This window comes from Symphodus melops, assembly GCF_947650265.1.
Source record: "Symphodus melops genome assembly, chromosome: 18".
Taxonomy (NCBI): domain Eukaryota; kingdom Metazoa; phylum Chordata; class Actinopteri; order Labriformes; family Labridae; genus Symphodus; species Symphodus melops.
In genome coordinates this window covers 12835090-12851826 of record NC_136708.1, presented here as the reverse complement: position 1 = coordinate 12851826, position 16737 = coordinate 12835090, and the positions used below count along the sequence as shown (strand labels likewise).

General features: G+C 37.7%; 2 protein-coding genes across 3 annotated transcripts; one reads left to right on the top strand and one right to left on the bottom strand.

Moving 5' to 3' along the window:
* Positions 1–8739: 8739 nt before the first annotated feature.
* LOC306839660 (forkhead activin signal transducer 3-like) lies at positions 8740–12054 on the bottom strand. Of its 2 annotated transcripts, none has more exons than XM_079368465.1 (5): positions 11574–12054; positions 11440–11506; positions 10462–10617; positions 9884–9979; positions 8740–9687 (listed from the first exon to the last, which is right to left on the bottom strand). In XM_079368465.1, exons 2-5 carry the CDS (start codon positions 11494–11496, stop codon positions 9085–9087), a joined length of 912 nt encoding a protein of 303 aa, XP_079224591.1. In that variant the 5' UTR covers positions 11497–11506; positions 11574–12054; the 3' UTR covers positions 8740–9084. The 2 variants fall into 2 exon arrangements, with proteins under 2 accessions (XP_079224591.1, XP_079224592.1); XM_079368466.1 differs by having other exon boundaries at positions 11601–12054.
* Positions 11587–16407, top strand: LOC306839661 (forkhead activin signal transducer 3-like). Its single transcript, XM_079368467.1, has 4 exons — positions 11587–11663; positions 14901–15056; positions 15443–15538; positions 15735–16407. The coding sequence occupies exons 2-4, from the start codon at positions 14901–14903 to the stop codon at positions 16335–16337; spliced, it is 855 nt and encodes a 284-aa protein (XP_079224593.1). The 5' UTR covers positions 11587–11663; the 3' UTR covers positions 16338–16407.
* Positions 16408–16737: the final 330 nt, after the last annotated feature.

Here is a 16737-nt window from a genome sequence, read left to right as displayed (position 1 = left end):
TAGTTGTATTTCCAGATCCATGTATTTCACTCACTAAACAACGGTACAGTGCAGGAGTGTCCGTGGAAAATTACCACACCTGCAAGACTGCTACACAGTGAATCTGCCAATAAGTGCTAGAATTGCCAATGAGTGTGTGAAAGGTCCTTGTTAGGACACAATAGGCCCACTGTGGGCTTGTAATGTGAGGCCCTCAATAGGAACACATCAGACAATAGGCGCATTGGAAGAGAAAAATATAACCACTATGCTAATTTAAGGTCCGTCACATTGGGAACAACACTGATGGACAGAAGTCAACAACAGATATTCTTACAGCTCTGGCTGTAATCAATGACACCACATGAAGTACAGTCATGTGTGAGAGATATATACACAGCATTTTCAGTGTGAAACAAAGATTGTATTTGCGAGGCTGCCAACAGTGGAAGATTTAGTACAGTACATGTGAGTCATATCTCAATGCTTGATAAAAATCGGTGGACTTTCACCTGGGTGATTACTGGGTTTCTGTCAGACTTTAAAAAGCATTTAGAGGAGAAGTTCATCAGGTCCTTACACACTTCAATCCCTTTGAAAGTGTTGCTTCTTAATGATTAAGTCCCTTCGGAAATCAATTACCTCCAAATTTAAGCAACTATACAGATAAAGGTATTATTTCTACCTCTGCCAAAGAAGTACGTTTTTAGGGCCGAAGCACTGACAAGTGCTATCCATCTTGCACTGGCTCAACTTACTTACAGACCACAAGTCTGTTTGTCCCACCTGTCCTGTCTGTGTGGTCTTGTCCCGCCTGTCCTGTGTGTCCGGTTTGTCTGGTCCAGTTTCTCAGATCCCAAAACTCTTGTTTGGCTTGCTTGCCAAATGTCTTTATTTTTTAACATATAGACATGCATTATGTGTTCAATCTTTATAAAACTGCAAAAGCAAACAAAAAAAATAACAGAATAAGTCAGAAGAAATTCAATAAAGTAAAGTGAAAGCCAGGGCTGCTTAAGACTATTTCCAGGTACAAGTTTGTGCTGCATTCAAGATCAAGATCAAAATTAACTTTCTACACACACACAATGTTAGAGATTTATCTTGGACTCCAAACCCATGCCACAGCGATAAAAAGAAAGCATTCAACATAAGTCAAATCTAACATTAAACACTGGATATTTATAAATACTGTCAGAACATGTCTAAAACGATAGATATAACATCGGATCCTTAAAAACCAGTGCAACCACACAAAGAGAAATCATTGTCCAGCAACTATCCTGCCTCGAACTCTAAACCTCTTACCAGAAGGCAGAAGCTCATATTTTGTATGCAGAGCATGGGATGGGTTCATTCACACTCTTATTGGCTTCTCTTAAAGTAGCCTGTTTAAAATTAGTATTCAGGCTTGTATGATGTTTACCTCCCATCATTTTACATGCAGTCTGAATCAATTAGATCAGTTTGGTTTTTAAGTGTACAGAGACAGGTTGTTAAACCATGCTGTGATACCGTAACTGGATTAGGCTTCAGCTTTCTCAGTAGTGTTACAGCTTGCACTGAGGGATCAATTGCCTCAATTGACTGCATGAACAATAATCCACAGAAAATGTACCATTTATACTCTCAATGTGTGACTTTAACTCTGTCTGACTCACAAACAAGCAGTGTATTATAGATGCAATTAATGCACATCTAAAAAGGTCTTTCTATTACACATAATAGTCTTTCATAGCAAAAAATCAAAAATCTGACAAAACCATGGCATTATTTCAGCATTTGACATGTGTACATGCGATTAAAAAAAGCATGTTCTGCTCTTCACAAAATATACTTCAGTCATACATGTAGGAGAAGAGATTAAAAAAATGCACAGTGGAGATCATGACTACACTTTAATTCTTGAAATTGTTTTTTTGTAGTTATTTTGCAAGCTTGAGATTAAGAAAAGGGAATTAAATCATTATACAGAACAGTGCGAGTATGTGTAAAGTCGGCCTCAAAAAACAAGATCAAGAAGAAAAATACTGTTAAAGATTTCACGACTGGAATTTTTTGTACCGTTCTCTGTCTGCCTCTTCCATCAATGTAATGCACCCAATGTACCATTTACTACATGTACATCTACCTATAGCACAATGTGAAACTATCTGCTGCACTCTTTATCATGCCTCTGCTGTATACCTGACAGGGGTCATCCAGTTGAAATTTGTTTAATCTCTAAGTTCATGACCAGGCTGCTCGGCTGCTCAAACAAAAGTTAATAAAACACAGAATATTTAGCACTGAAGTTGACCTATATTTCCTACTGCCTGACTGCTCTTCAATCATGATCAACAAATGTATTTTAATTATATTTAATATGATTATTGGCGGCATTGTTCACCTATATTCACTCACACATGCCCATCCCAAAGTTTGTGTGTGACATTCCTCTGAGGTGCATTCATCCACTTGTAACAACCACAGTGATGCAACAGGTTTTAACAAATAAATGTGATTCATACACATGAGATGAAATGTGTCTGAGGTCACGTAGTAAAAATGATGCCAAGTTACTTAAATGTGTTGCCTATGCAGAAAGGTCTGCCTGCATTACATTTTGAATGAGAAGCACAACAACCTCAATACTGACCTCAGCTGTAACTCTTTAAACAGTGTTGTAAAAAATACCCAAAGTTGAAAAGTTACTTGCCAACTGTCACCTGTTTGGTATCATTGAAATTATTACAAGATGTTGGCACAGTTGTGTTGGTTATTTAATACCACTCTGTCTGTTAAAGATGAAGCTATACTGAAGCAGCTGGTTGGTATACACAGACTACTAAAAACAGGGTTTAAACTGTTCGCTTATTTTTTATCTGAATCTTTCAACACAATATATGTAATTAATGAAAAGATAAATAAAGGTAAGCCTTCCATTCCCTAGTGTCTTGCTTGCTAGCTGAATGTAATATTTAGGAAGCAATATTCTTCATATCTCACGTGTCTGAGACAAAAATAAACAGTCAAGACCAAGATTCTGTCTATTTTTCCTTCTCTCACTGTTTGCCCTGTGTAAGACCCTGAGTGATATCCTGTTTTCCAGTTTTCTCATTCAAATATCTTAGCTAAAAGAAAAATTGGAATATTGCGAATTCTCAAATTGTGTCTCATTATAAAGGTTTAGAATCACAGGTCAAGTTATTGGAATTATTTTACAGGTGTCTCATGTCTCAGATCTAAAATATATAAAGATGAGACTATAGTGCCAGATGCAGTCCAAGTTCTTTTTTTGTTGTCATGCAGAAAACCAATCCCTTTCTCTTTGCAATCCTTCAAATGTATGTGCCGCTCATATGTGGCATATTCCCCTGCACAGGAGTGGCATATGCTGTATCAGAGCCTGTATTAATGGACCAGACCGGCACATGCCACTCATTCTGAGGTCATGAGTGGATCACACCATGACCCTTTCAAGGTTCATTGTTTAGCATGTTGAATGAATTCAGGCAATATTATATTACTGTGTGTAATTATAGGTTGTCAGATAAGCAAACTTTTTGTTTTAAAACTGGTTGTATAGTAAGTATCCTAGCACTCTCCCTATCAGGACCCACAGTATATTCAATATAGATTGCCTCAATAAGGTGCAATAACTGCTTTGATAACACTGTTCTCTTTTCTGTTGATGTTGATAAGGTTTGTTACTGAGTGACTAACCAGGCTGGGTTAATGTTACTGATGTTGAGCAGTCATCATTAAACAGAGAAGCTTTAATTATGTTGTTTGTTTGGTCTGGGAACTCTTGGAGCAAAGGTTACACTAACCAGACACCTATAAACACACCTCAGTTGTGGTTTTAGTTTTTTATTGTTAACTGAATTTCTCCTGCTGTCGAGAGATAATTGTGTCACTGCGGGATATGAACAACCCATGAAAAAGAAAAGTGATCTTTCTTCTTCAAAGGATTTAAGAAAAGCCGTTTAGAGTCACATGACCACACTGACCGTCAGCTGACATGTTCCCAAGAGATTGAGACAAACAAGTCTGTGTATTTCAATAACACCTCATCTCACAAAGCATAACTTCCCAACTTTCCAAGGCTAGCAAAAGCAAAGTGTTGAAAGACATTAAATTGCTCTTTCTTGTATTCAAACAAGCAAAAATAACAGTTGCTGTTTGATACCAAAACCAAGTTCAGTAAATAATCTGAATAAAATGGAAAAGTTGCCAGCCGGTTTTTTTAACTTTACACAAGGTGGATGATGTTTCTATGAATTACTGGAATCAACACACAACACAAAATCAGAGATGATAAACAAACAATGAGTTGACTTGAGCTCACATAATCCTCCCGGCCCCTGTTCACTGAGTTCATCCACCCTCCAAGAGCTAAGGCTTTATCACCAACACCAACATAAGCCTCAGTCAACATGCAAAGCACCATGGGAGTTGTTTACACATATAAACAATGCCGTAGTAGCACTCTTTGTAGGATTTTACTTTATTGTGTCAAACTCTGTACCACTCTCGTGTAGCAGTTTACAGGATTAGCATTTGTGCATCGCTTGGATAAATACGATGAGATGAGATTTAGTTTGACAACATTTGTAAATAAAAAAAGTCATGCCATTGTCTCAATTTTGATGTGACATTAGACAGACTTTTCTTCCACGTGTATATTTTTTTATGCTTGTGGAAATCCGATCTAATTTCTTTTTTTCCTGCATTTAGTCCTGGCAGGAGCAAACACATTCCTACAGCCCGCCTACGCAGATAAAGTTGGACCAGTAACAAAAGTGGAAATTGTACATAATAAGCCTCTGTTTTGGTTCCTGAAGAAACTATGTGAGGTCAGGATGACAGGACGCTAGCTTTGGGTGGGACACTTCGGGTTTTTTTAGTTTGTTACTTTATTATTTCGTGGACTGTTTGATCTAAACTTAACTGCAGAGGTTATGAAGTCAGTGGAACAGGAAGCTGACACTGTAAGAACACAGCTTGGTTAAATTGAAAATGAGAATTATGATGACGAGAATTACTCTCATCAACTATTCTTTCTGGGGGCAGAAGTGCTGCTTGTCAACAGGCAAGGCAGGCAAGTGCTTGGGGCCCCAGACCAGTAGGGGGCCCCAGAGGACTCACACAATTTAAACTAAAGCGGTGACCCATAATGGGCAAATTTTGTAATGACAGTAGGAAACCTCCCTAAGTGGACCACCAAAATGCCAAGCTCAAGGCGACTAAACAGTCCACGAAACCAATGGAGCATACTAAAGTCATCATGTAAATTATTTAAACTGTCTATTGGCTGTAAACAAATATGTTATTCACAAGGAAGAGTGTATAACGGTGTGTTGCTGATAACTGTTCTTATTTCACACTCTACATTAAACTAAAGTATCCCAAACATTGAACAAACAAGAGAAACAAGAACTTTTGCTTCTAAAGGTAGCCTACTATCTGGGGGCTGAGGGTACGTGAGGCTTTGGAAAGAGTCTGCTGCATGGCTGCGTGTGAAGGATGTTTTGACTGGCCTTCTGTCCTCAAAGTTAAAGATTCATTCACAGCCAAGGAAAACTTAAAGCTGATTAACTCAGAGCGGGATAAACTGTACAGCAGTCTGAAGGACTGAACACTGCACCACTATTTCAATGATTGACTGATTGTTTTTGGAAAGTTGGCCACAAAATTGGAGAAGTATGATATAGTGCTGTCTATATTACTGCTCCTTAATAATTAATGAATGAATAGTCGGTGACCCAGAAAGCCTGGCTGTTAATTATTCCTTATTAACCTTATATTGAGGGGAAAACAAACAGCTTAATCTTTGAAAGCAGGTAATACAATAACATATTATCACTGTCGTAAATTAAAGGTCACGATACTGCAATAAAAGGACTGTAAAGTAAGAGGTACAGTGTTGTGTGATTAGCATAATTTAAAGAGGCCATCAACATGATTCAACTCAGAATTCCCTTTTGACAGGGATTTGTATTTTTACATGTTATATGAAAAAAAGTATTTTTTAGAACAATTATAATCATAATTGTGTTATTGCTGTTTTTGTATTTTTTATTACAATCTAAAAATATTCATGTTGATAACACGTCCTTTTTTCAGTTTGGCTAAGTTTCAATGTCTTTAAATGCTGCAACCTAGCAAAAAGTGTAACTAACAGCCCACGTGACGCTGGTCTTCATGGTCTGAGACACATGAACGCAGCACAGCACTGTCCGCTGAATAAACAAGTTGTAAAATACAAGTTAGAGGATGAGGGAAGCTGCGTGGGCGGGACCGAGAAGAGGAAGACAGGCGAGACGTGACGGACGTGACGGACGTGACAGCCACGGTTGTTGTTTGTTGTGAACGGACGTCACGTGCTGCTTGTTAATCCTTTAACGAGCCACACCTGAAATGCACCGCACTCATTGCTCAGGAAATCCTGAGTGCAGAAAGCTGTTGTGTTTATGTTAGGATGTGTTTACACAGTAGTCTACCTCTTAGAAAAATCAACAAACCATACCTGAAATGATGTAGGATGTTATTTTAAACTGGATATCTGATAACTTGTAAATGTTTTCAATGTGGGGCTATTAATTAAATTATTTAACGTTTCCTGTACTTCACATTTGTCTGAAGTTCAGAAGCCAACATATGCTTTTCCCTTTTAAATATAATTTAAAATAATATATTTACTTTGCAGATTCAGTTGATTGACAAAACTGTGCAAACCTATGAATGTAAAATGTAGGACGCATTGTTGAATGCAAAAAAAAAAAAAAACGAATAAAAGATATGTTAGCTGTCAAATCAACCATTCTTTACATTACGTCTGTTAATGGGTTATTCAAAGTAGAATTTATCTGTAGAGCAAACATTTTAAAATTACATAAAAAAAACCTACAACAAATTAAAAGGATCAGTTTTTTGTATATAAATGACTTTATCCACCATTGGGTGTTAATGAAACAAACAGTTTAAACAGTTAAAAATAATCGGACAAAACCCAATTTAATAAAGTAATGTGATAAGGAGATATGTTTTATTACTTCAAAAATTCCACTATCAAAGGTTTATTATTATTTATTTATTTATTTGGTTAAGGATTTGTGAGAGGACCCATTCATAAATACAGTGTAGTAAACAAGCACACACTCATACAGCCATTCTTTGATAGAATGGGATTCAAGAAATCCTGACCAATACTAGTACAGAAAGTAGTATGGATCATCTGCATAATATGCATTCTGGGGTATTAAAGCGTGAACCAGTTTATTCAGTCTGTAAATACAAACAACTGACACTAATCCTTTACAGTACACAGATGGATAGACAGACAGTGCACTGTTATTGTGCAATTCAAGGAAATCTTGTCAACTCAGTTCCTTGGTATATTTTCTCATTATCATTCCTTTGAAATTATGTCTGTCACAGCAACATCTTGGGCCTGTTAGAAGTGAATACAATGTGGCTTCTGTCCAAAGCTACGAGGTGTCTTTCCTCCCATGATATAACTTCATAAATGATCCCAAAATAAGCTGTTATAGGGATAAATCTCAAGGTTTTAATTGTGCAAAAGGACAAGAGATGAATAGGGAATATAGGAGCATTAAAGACAAAAAAAATAAAAAAATCTTTTTTTGTCCCTCATCGTGTCACTCAGTTGGTCACATGCTCAGCTGCCCTGTCTGACTGCCAGGCTCTCTGACTGTAATCTCTGTTGGCCAGTCAGCACAGGGAAAGGAGGGAGGGGAAAAAAGATGGATGGCAGGAGAACTGCATCGCAATCTAGGTCGTCAACCAGTAATCCCACTGGCTGGAAGTATGTCGTGGGCACATGCTAACAGATGCTGAGCTCACCCGACTCCCCTTGTTCTCGCCCTTTGGCCGGGCAAATTCTCCTCATGACAAATGCCCCGAAGTTTGTCTTGGACTGCAAAGACTCACATGCTCTGATGTTATCTGCAATCAATTCCTGACCTTGATGTAGACTGTTAAGTAGGGCAAGAAAAGTACAACAATTAAGTTAGCTTCTGATGCCTCAATTAAATACGATTAATTTAAAGTTAAGACTGTTCAGTAAAGTTCAAATGTGCTCTGCTTAGTTAGTAGAAAACAAACAAATGACTTGCTCTGTGAACTTTTGGAGATTATCAGCAAATTCTCTGGTCCACGTGGTTTAAGAAGCAATTGTACAAGAAATATGGGCATTTTCATGCCGAGTGCATAGAGTCAGTGTTTGCATGAAATGTACACTGTGCAGTATTGTTGGGCCCAGCTACTGAGTTAGTGTATTAATCTTACTCTTATATTGTCTAACTCCTGTTATAGGTATACAAGTAACTTTCAATGTATTGCACAAGTAGACAGAGAGGAGAAGTAGGTTATCGTTCAATCAGTTCTGCTGCAAACAAACTTCTTCTCCTACATATTTGCTTTACCTAACCTTGCCACTGTGGTCACTGAACTCAGTCTAAATATGATGACTCTAGCCTCAGCTCGGTGCAATGTTCAAAGTTTAATTGAAGTACTACTATCAGCTTATATGATTATTAAAACCCACGAGACACCCCAGTAATTACCTTCAGTTGTTGTACATTTCCATTGAAAATCATAAAGTTAGCATGACCTAGATTTTCCGATGAGATTTATAGATATAACCAACGCCATATATTCTCTATACAGCTCTTGGTATAACTAAAAACATTTGTCCTGTATAGTCAGCGAAGACAATTCATACTAAAGCATCCAAACAAGAGAGAAGAAGCAGGATGATAAGGAACAAACTTTAATGGGTTTGACATAAACCAGTGTAAAAAATATTCTGAAATTCAGCTCAAATGCCATGTTGCCCTCTATTGGTCAGTCACGGGCTAAGACACTTTAAAAAGTGTACTAAAAAAATGCGTGCTGAAAAAAAAAAAAAGTTGTATTTCCACTCACTTAACCAAAAGTCAAAGTAGACATGAAGAACACAAAAGTCATAAATAAATTGTATCGGCTACTTCAGCCATATGACACCTCTGGCAGGCTTTCAAAATGCGTCTTTTCTTTAAGAAACAATCAATTCAAAAACATTCAACATATAAAAGTGCATTTAACTATTTAAAAATGTAATTACAAACGAAAACGCAGAGCATCATGGGAAATTGTAGGTACAGAGTAAGTGATGTAACTGCTATGTTGGCTGCTGTAATAAGGAGCAGCTCTACTGTAAAGCAGGGATGAGGGCTCAGAAAACACATGGCTCCTTCTGGTGGTTTTAATAGCTCCACCAGCGATGAGTCCATGTTGCATGCTGCCCCCTGCTGAGCACACGGGGGAACTTCCAGCTGAAGTCTGTAGGAGATGCTGTTCGTAGTCCCAGCTGAAGCTCCTCTTTGTCCCGACACACTGTTCCACCCTGACCGGCATGCTGCACAGAGGAGAAGCTGTAGGTGTCCGAACAGAGGGGCTGTCTCTCTTCAGGAGGGATTCGATGGAGAAAGGGCTGCTGAACTTCACCTCACATCTGATCTGAACGGATCTGCAGGGGGAGAGGGGGGCCGAGCAGCGCTCTGATGCTCTGCTCGTGTTCTCCGTCTCCACTTTGTAGGCCAATTCAGGAAAAAACTGCAGGATCCCTTTGAAGTGACGACGCACCATCTTTGCTGTGATCTTACTGGCTTCCAGCTTCCAGTAGTTTCTCTTACTGTCCAGTAAATCTGGGACCATTGGAATCTAAAAACAAACAGATAGCTCAGTTTACCCACAAATTCACAGATAATGTTTTGTTGCAATTAAATCTCAGGAGAAGACTTAAAATGGTTTATGGTTATTTCCACAACACATCTACTTTTCATGCCTGGAACCACTGCTGGGCAGGATAGGGGTCTGAAAGTACCTCAAGGGACATTTAAATATCAAAACTCCTCACCTTGACAAAACAGCTGTTGGAGGACAAACAGACTCTGATGTTGTTCTCAACAGATCTTCTGTCTTCACCAATGAGGGGCATCAGCTTGTCCATCAACTAAAAAAAAACAAAGATGAAATTGGATTTAGAATTTCCAATCTACAGAATTTATAAACAAATAAATAAAAATAAAGGAAAGACATACAAATTCAATGAAAAACTAACAACAATTTCATGGTCTTAAAACTTTCAGAAACTCTGTAAAGTTTATGTAAACTCTTTGAAAACCAATGATAACTCAGTGGTCTCTATGAACCCCATAAGAAATCTCAGCTATGTGTAAACAGCCAAGTCGAGCACAAGATTATGTCTCCAGAAACTCTATGCTTAGTTTGATATATTTGAAATGTGTAATGGCTCTGTCTCGACAAAAACATCATGACCTGAAACTCTACAAAAAACTGGAAGATCTGTAAAAATCTGCTAGCTCTCAAGACTATAGAGGGGAATGTAAAACTCTAAATAACTAAAGAGGATCTAAGAAATATATATAACTCCATAATGTATGTTACTGGTTTTAAGTCCAGATCTTCTCTTACCTGACTAAACGTGAGCATCTTTCCTGGAGCGTCCTGGAGGACCACAGCTATCTTTGCCAGGTAGGTGGTGCTCTTCCTGAACAGACGTTGCTGGGAGCTGCTGACTAGAGCAGAGGGAGGCAGCCTGGCTCCTAGATTCTCCATCCTGGTCTGCATCTTGATTATAGGAAGGTCAGAGAAGTTAGGTCTCACACTGAGCAGAGTGATCTCAACTTTAGTGAGAGGGAGACTACACCTGATGAGGTTGGATAAGGATTTAAGTACTGTGGGGACAATGGGACATTGGAGGGTGTGCACGGCAAGTTAATGCAGACCTTTTGATGAGAATACGAGCCGTTACTCCTGGAGGTGGAGCCCAAGATCACAGTATCAGAGAGTTTCAAAGGGGCATTAGCATGTGTATACAAATGTTCTTAGGGTCTAATCACCCCTTTTATTCTCCTCTACAGAAAAAACTTAAGTATTAACTTTAAATCAAAGCTAAAATAAGGAGAGCCAATGTAACAGACAGGTGAATACAGATCGCTATCTTCTATGTCATTTAACATCTAAGCAAGGCAGAAAAAAAAACTACATATCTTAAGGTCTTAACATGTTTACACAACAACAAAACTATCAGGAGGAAATACCTCATCCCGAGGAAAACTAGACTGTCCTTGGAATGAAAATTAGGTTTATCCTTTGTCATGTTTAATGAAAGATATGTTTTAAAGATACAAGCAACATATTAACAATCACATTTAACCCAATTTAGACAAGTTATAATAAATAGATGAAAGTTTGCAATTTGAAGCATCATTTGATGATTAGCCGAACAGCAGTAAAACAGATAAAGTCAGTCTATAAATCGAAAGCTGAAAAAGAGAGCAATTAAGCATAATATGACATTTTAGCTAAAATTGTGCACACTATTTATTTAATTTGATTTGATTTGATTTTGTTTGTTTGGTGATATAATTTAGTTTAAAAACAATGTACCTGTTTTGAAGAAGCTGTTTTCCAAAGCAAAGAACTATCCAAGCCACACGCAATCATAAAGGTCTGCCTTGAAGAAGAAACAGATAGAGGTCACACAAATGTGAGGCTATCGGTTTCTCAGGCTATTTCAATACTTAGACTTTAAGGTTCATTCCCCTCACACAGGAGTCGTTGTCAGAGAGGAGCAGCAGGAAAAACATCAGCTGATTCACAACCAGCTTCAGGTGTGTGTTATGCATTGGCTTCATCTCCTCTGATATTTTTTGATATTTTTGAAAAATGATTTAGGGCTTCAAAGTAGTTATCAAAGATTTAATTGGAGGATTTAAAAATATAGAATGTGCTTAAGAGAAACGTGGCACATTGTTTTTCAGCCTCTTTCATGGTGTTAATACACATCACAGAGATGATTGACTCTGACGTTCCAATGAGCAATCCAATCAAAACAAAAGTGTTTGCATATCATACTTGAAGCCCTTTGTAACACATAATGACAGAGCTCATTTACATTAGTAATCCTCATTCAGATATATGAGCATGTTAGCTACACTCAATGCTTTGAGAAGAAACAGGTTTAGAAGTGGGGTCCGGTGGGCGGCTGTGAATCTGCTAAGCAGCTGAAATCACTTGGATTCGATTGAAGCTGTTCTAGTGACAGATCTAGAAGGTAGGGCTGAATAATCAGGAAAGAAGTAAAGCTGAGTTGAACCTGGTTTGGTTAGACACTGAGCTAAACAGGCATTTTACTCTGGCAAATATGTCTCAAAATCCATCACATATTAGTGAATTGAAAACAGAAATTGACTGACCCATCACATGAGGATGGCTGTATGCTATCTTGATATTTCTTTAGTAGGCCCTTAAGATGTACCATCTTGTGTTCAGAAACGAGGATGTGTGGGCCAAGAGCACAAAAGGAAACAGGGGTAGAGGAAAAGTTTTGGAAGTGCTCCTTTGGCAAATACATTTTCCTAATCACAGTATACTAATATTCAAGAGTCAGCAGCAAACAGATCCAATGAGTTCAAATAAAATTGCTTGAGTGAAAAGCGAAAGGAACAAGCTTGATTGACTATTTTTTTCTTGAAAGAATCTGTTATTGATAATAATATGGCAAATTACAAAAGATCATTAAAAAAAGCTGAAAAGCAGGATACAAGATTGAATGAGATCTTATCATGTAAAATTACATTTCTTATGGATTTTTTTATTTGAATTTTTAATTGTTTATTCTTTTCTGTGATTGTTCATGGTTTGTTTAGTGGTTTTTAAAATGTTCTGAGTGAATGTTTCTTTTTCTATTTTTACTGATGTGTTTGATGTCTTATGTGCAGCATTTTGAATTGCTTTGAAGCCACATAAATAAACTTGACTTGACTTAAAATCAAAACAGAAGAACAGTCTTAAACAAAAAGATGAATATAAAGTTTCATTTGATCATATGTATGCGAGTGTCGCACCTGAACTATATTGACCCTGACACAAGACAGTAAAGTTAAAGATGAAACTAAAACAAGAAACTTATTTATTCAGTTTTCTGACTTCTGTTTTTAACATCACATGAAGACATAAAACATATGTAACTCACCGGGGAGGGAATTGTAGTTGTGGGCAATATATAAATGAGTGACAAGCCCCAAGCTTTGAAACAATATACAAAGATCTTTTAGAATTTATAGCTCATAACACATACAAAGAAAACAGGAATGACAGTTTCTTAAAAAAAACTTAAACACACATCTGGGGATGGGGTTAAACGTTCTTTAGGCCAATTCTGAAATTTCACTCATGTCAAATTGTGTAAATCATAGGGGCTGCTAAATCTTGTTTGGAGGATTATTGTATACAGAGGGGAGGGGGACAGCGGGTGTGTATTGTAACTGATGTCTTGTGTCCTGCCTGTCTGTATACTGCTACTGAATGCATTGAATTTCCCTCGGGATCAATAAAGTATCTATTGGAGGACAAACAGACTCTGATGTTGTTCTCAACAGATCTTCTGTCTTCACCAATGAGGGGCATCAGCTTGTCCATCAACTAAAAAAAAACACAGATGAAATTGGATTTAGAATTTCCAATCTACAGAATTTATAAACAAATAAATAAAAATTATCTATCTATCTATCTATCTATCTATCTATCTATCTATCTATCTATCTATCTATCTATCTATCTATCTATCTATCTACCTATCTATCTATCTATCTATCTATCTATCTATCTATCTATCTATCTATCTATCTATCTAAATCAGAGCATGTTTACAAAAATACAGCTAAAGTGGGACTAACTCTTGTGTCTGCGTCTGCATCCATTGTGTCACTTCTGACGACCTATTAGCATCCCATTCCAGTGATTATCACCTCTGTCTTTGCTTCTGTTGACAGTGGGAGTGATTTAGCTGTTTGTGATGGGACATTAAGCTGGAACTACTAAATATTCATTATGTGGTCTCTGATGAGCCAACAACTCAACAGAAGTTCAAGTCAAAATGTTTCTTTTGATTCCAAACTGTTTGTGAGCGTTATCCCAATGGAACTAGAAACAAAATGAACACAACTGCATGTGGATTTATTTGTATAACATGAAGCACTGAAATAATACTGACACACTTTTTGTCCATAATGTGCACCTGTTTCAAGTTTGACCTCTCACGCATAACTTTTTCCACTTTGATGTATAACAGGATCCAAGCGATCAGCTCCTGATAAGACCAAATAAAAAAAGGTACTTGTTCAGTGCAGGATTTACTGCTTATTTCCACATTTACTGTTACGTTTCTCTATAAATCGTGGGTTTAAAAAAAAGAAAAAAAGAAAGAAAAAAAAAAGGTGTTAAATCTGCCACTATTATGTGTGAGAGGATACATAATATGAAATTTGAACACAAAATGTACACTGTCAACCACTTCACATTGTTCTTCTCATTCAAAAAATATGAAACTCATATGTTAGTCAAGTTACTTAATAATAATAAGTACAATATATTTTTGATTCTCATTTAAATACAAGACAATGGGTGCAAGCTGCAATATGGCAATATCTGGATTTTCCTTTAAGAGAGATGAAATGAGCGAATTTAGCTACATTAACATGACATTAATTGTCTTCTCAAATATTTAAAGTGAGACTGTCTAATAATGTGATTCTAGGGAACTTTTGTGTTAATATTTGGATTTATTTTGTTTGAGGGTAATTTCAGTAAAATCTCCATTGATGTAAAGAATCTTTTGAACGGCCTCACAGACATGCTAATGACTCGGGCTCCACCTCCAGGAGTAACGGCTCGTATTCTCATCAAAAGGTCCGCATTAACTTGCTGTGCACACCCTCCAATGTCCCATTGTCCCCACAGTACTTAAATCCTTATCCAACCTCATCAGGTGTAGTCTCCCTCTCACTAAAGTTGAGATCACTCTGCTCAGTCTGAGACCTAACTTCTCTGACCTTCCTATAATCAAGATGCAGACCAGGATGGAGAATCTAGGAGCCAGGCTGCCTCCCTCTGCTCTAGTCAGCAGCTCCCAGCAACGTCTGTTCAGGAAGAGCACCACCTACCTGGCAAAGATAGCTGTGGTCCTCCAGGACGCTCCAGGAAAGATGCTCACGTTTAGTCAGGTAAGAGAAGATCTGGACTTAAAACCAGTAACATACATTATGGAGTTATATATATTTCAGGTCATGATGTTTTTGTCGAGACAGAGCCATTACACATTTCAAATATATCAAACTAAGCATAGAGTTTCTGGAGACATAATCTTGTGCTCGACTTGGCTGTTTACACATAGCTGAGATTTCTTATGGGGTTCATAGAGACCACTGAGTTATCATTGGTTTTCAAAGAGTTTACATAAACTTTACAGAGTTTCCGAAAGTTTTAAGACCATGAAATTGTTGTTAGTTTTTCATTGAATTTGTATGTCTTTCCTTTATTTTTATTTATTTGTTTATAAATTCTGTAGATTGGAAATTCTAAATCCAATTTCATCTTTGTTTTTTTTTAGTTGATGGACAAGCTGATGCCCCTCATTGGTGAAGACAGAAGATCTGTTGAGAACAACATCAGAGTCTGTTTGTCCTCCAACAGCTGTTTTGTCAAGGTGAGGAGTTTTGATATTTAAATGTCCCTTGAGGTACTTTCAGACCCCTATCCTGCCCAGCAGTGGTTCCAGGCATGAAAAGTAGATGTGTTGTGGAAATAACCATAAACCATTTTAAGTCTTCTCCTGGGTTTTAATTGCAACAAAACATTATCTGTGAAGTTGTGCGTAAACTGAGCTGTCTGTTTGTTTTTAGATTCCAATGGTCCCAGATTTACTGGACAGTAAGAGAAACTACTGGAAGCTGGAATCCAGTAAGATCACAGCAAAGATGGTGCGTCGTCACTTCAAAGGGATCCTGCAGTTTTTTCCTGAATTGGCCTACAAAGTGGAGACGGAGAACACGAGCAGAGCATCAGAGCGCTGCTCGGCCCCCCTCTCCCCCTGCAGATCCGTTCAGATCAGATGTGAGGTGAAGTTCAGCAGCCCTTTCTCCATCGAATCCCTCCTGAAGAGAGACAGCCCCTCTGTTCGGACACCTACAGCTTCTCCTCTGTGCAGCATGCCGGTCAGGGTGGAACAGTGTGTCGGGACAAAGAGGAGCTTCAGCTGGGACTACGAACAGCATCTCCTACAGACTTCAGCTGGTAGTTCCCCCGTGTGCTCAGCAGGGGGCAGCATGCAACATGGACTCATCGCTGGTGGAGCTATTAAAACCACCAGAAGGAGCCATGTGTTTTCTGAGCCCTCATCCCTGCTTTACAGTAGAGCTGCTCCTTATTACAGCAGCCAACATAGCAGTTACATCACTTACTCTGTACCTACAATTTCCCATGATGCTCTGCGTTTTCGTTTGTAATTACATTTTTAAATAGTTAAATGCACTTTTATATGTTGAATGTTTTTGAATTGATTGTATATCACAGATATATTTTTATTTTTATTATTTTTACCTCAAATAAAATGAAAAAAGGAGAAAATGAAATTCACAGCCCAGGCCGACTTATGCAGGAGACAAAGTGTTGTTTATGTGTCCTAAAATTGAAAAAAACATTTCTGGTGCTCAAAAAGAACATGTTTGCTTAAAAGTCACATTTTCCTTCAAAAAGTGTAAGCAAAACTTCTACAGAAAAGTACACATCAGCAACACTGCAAATAAATGGGTGAAAAAAATGTGTAGAGTAATTTTCTACAATCTAAAACACTAACTTGCCTAGTTTAGTTTGTTGTTCATCATTCAGTGAACCCAGTTTAGTTTT